A 2,305-nucleotide genomic window follows, 5' to 3' on the forward strand; every position below is an offset into this window, starting at 1 on the left:
GGGGGGGGGGGGGGGGGGGGGGGGGAAGGGGCGCCGGCGCCCTTAGGGGAGAAGGGGGTGGCCACGCGCGGGGGGAGGAGAAGGCGGCGGAGGGGGAGACCCAGGCCGGAGCGAGCGGCCGGGCGAGGGATCCGGGCAGAGGCGGCGCCGGGAGAGACGGAGCTCGGCGCCCGGGCGGCTCACAAAGAAAGGGGCGGGCGCGGCGCTCTCGCTACCTGTGCGGCCGCTCCGAGCGCCCCCGCGGGAGCCGCGTTCTCCGGCAGGTCCATCGGGATCTCTTGCGCCACCGCCGCCGCCGCTGTGGGAGGCGACTTGGACAGGTCGCTCTGGACCATTGGCGAACGGTCGGCCGGGAGCCAGCAGCCGGCCCCCGGCGGCGGGTCCCCTCCTCCGTTCCCCGCCCCCCGCTGCAGGGGCCGCCCGGGGCTCGCGGCGCTCAGGGCTCGGGGCGCGGCCGGGCCAGGTTGCGAGCGAGGCGCAGGGCAGCCGGGCGGCGGGGGGCGCGGGCAGGGCGAGCGCCGAGCGGGCACTGGAGCCGCCGGCGCTGGGGCAGGTCCTCGCCGAGAGGGAGGGCGCTCCGGCCGCGCGAGCCCAGGGGGAGGCGCGTCGGCCGGCGAGAGTGACAGGCCACCGAAAGGCCGAAAAGTTGCCCGCGGGAGGCGCGGGCCGCCGGGGCCCCGGCGCAGCCGCTGCGCGTCGCCGTGGCACGCGCACTGGAAAGTTTTCAAAGCCGCGAAAGCCAGGCCTCGCGGCCGGGGGCTTCCTTTCTCCGGCGGCCGAGCTCCAGCCCCTACGCGCCCCACGAGCCCGCGGGCGGGAACAGGTCGCTCGCCTCGGAGACCCGGGAGGCACTGCTGCGCCCCTGCACGCCCGAAATCTGTCAAGGCCTCGCGCGGCCCCGGGGAGCAAGTGTCTACTGAGGACCTCCCATCCCCATCGACCGCTGGAGCCCCAGGACGGCGGCAGTGACGAGGAGCCAGCAGAGAAACGCCGCCGGTGACCCGAGGATTGCGGCCCCGCCCGAATCTGCAGCTGGCCTGGGCTCCTGGGTCCAAACCGACCCACTTCCAAATCCGAAGTTTTCCCTTTATGGCTCCGGGTTGTCTACATCTTTGCCAACTGCTTCTTTCCTCCTTCTGTAGAGTTGAGAAGTCTTAATATCCCATTTTGGACGTGTAAGCATTTCCTTAGGATTCTGAACTCTTGATAAGAGAGTAGCAGCCGTAGCAAGAATGTTTCCTTTACGGCATAACGTTCAGCTATTCCTAATAAGACGTATTTTTTGTATTACAGGGTAGCTCGTATTTCAACAACTTTTACTACAGTGGAACTTTCTGTAAAACAAGTTTTCCCGGCATCGGTGTGGTTTTGTAACAATTGAATGTAGACAGTTCCGGATACTGAAATATACATAGGGAAATTTACTACCATAGGCTTCAGCTGCCTTTTATATTTTGCCATGGTGTATTAAATTATTATGGGATACAGTCCTTGTTCTTCTCAAAGATAAACGCATCCTCCTCCATCATACAGTGATTTGAGTCAGGCTTAAAGAACAGGTGTTGGTTAGGCATATCCAAAATGTCATTGATTTTCTTAATCTTCGGGGTTCAAATTGTCATTTTTATTTAAGTGTGACTGAAGGTTCAAAAACAAACTCCCAGAATAAGAGACTAGATGTGTGGTTACCAGAGGGTTAGCTGAAGTCAGTCAAAGGTGAAAACTCCCAGTTATAAGATATCTAAGTACTAGGGATGTAATGTACAACGTGATAAATGCAATGAACACTGCTGTCTGTTGTTATATACGAAAGTTGTCCGGAGGGTAAATCCTAAGTTCTCATCACAAGGAAAATTTTTTTCCTGTTTTTTAAATTTTGTATCTATACGAGATGATGGATGTTCACTAAACTTATTGTGATAATCATTTCGTGGTGTATGTAAGTCGCATCATTATGCTGTACACCTTAAACTTATGCAGCGTTGTATTTCAATTAAATCGCAATAAAAATGGAAGAAAAATACATACATACATACATACATACAAACATACATATTTCCAAAATAGGGAGAAAAACCTGACTGAGTGTTAAACAGAAGCAGTGAAAAATTAGTTAACAACAACGACGATAATAGTAAAGTCACATTTCGAAAAGCAACAGACAGGAGAGCTGGGAAGCTGTTGTTTAGGATGTGGGTGGGTGGCCAGCCAGCCAGGGAAGGGGGCACCCTCTGCTTTGTAGCCATGGCTAGTAGCCTTCCCAAAACCTTGGCTAAGATTTGTTTAAAAAAAAAAAAAAAAAAAA

The 2,305-nt window shown here is 55.7% G+C and overlaps 1 protein-coding gene across 3 annotated transcripts in view; it reads right to left on the minus strand.

The window, feature by feature from the left end:
- Positions 1 to 351, minus strand: part of CACNB2 (calcium voltage-gated channel auxiliary subunit beta 2) — a 422,908-nt gene extending 422,557 nt beyond the window's left edge. For 2 of the 3 annotated variants that reach the window (XM_007446564.1, XM_007446561.1), the window contains exon 1: positions 216 to 335. In XM_007446564.1, the coding sequence (XP_007446626.1) occupies positions 216 to 335 (120 nt within the window). Of the gene's footprint in view, positions 1 to 215 lie in introns of all 3 variants that reach the window. The other variant, XM_007446560.1, reaches the window with a different exon arrangement.
- Between the last annotated feature and the right edge of the window lie 1,954 nt (positions 352 to 2,305).

The sequence above is a fragment of the Lipotes vexillifer genome, unplaced genomic scaffold (assembly GCF_000442215.2).
Source record: "Lipotes vexillifer unplaced genomic scaffold, Lipotes_vexillifer_v1.1 scaffold229, whole genome shotgun sequence".
Lineage (NCBI taxonomy): Eukaryota > Metazoa > Chordata > Mammalia > Artiodactyla > Lipotidae > Lipotes > Lipotes vexillifer.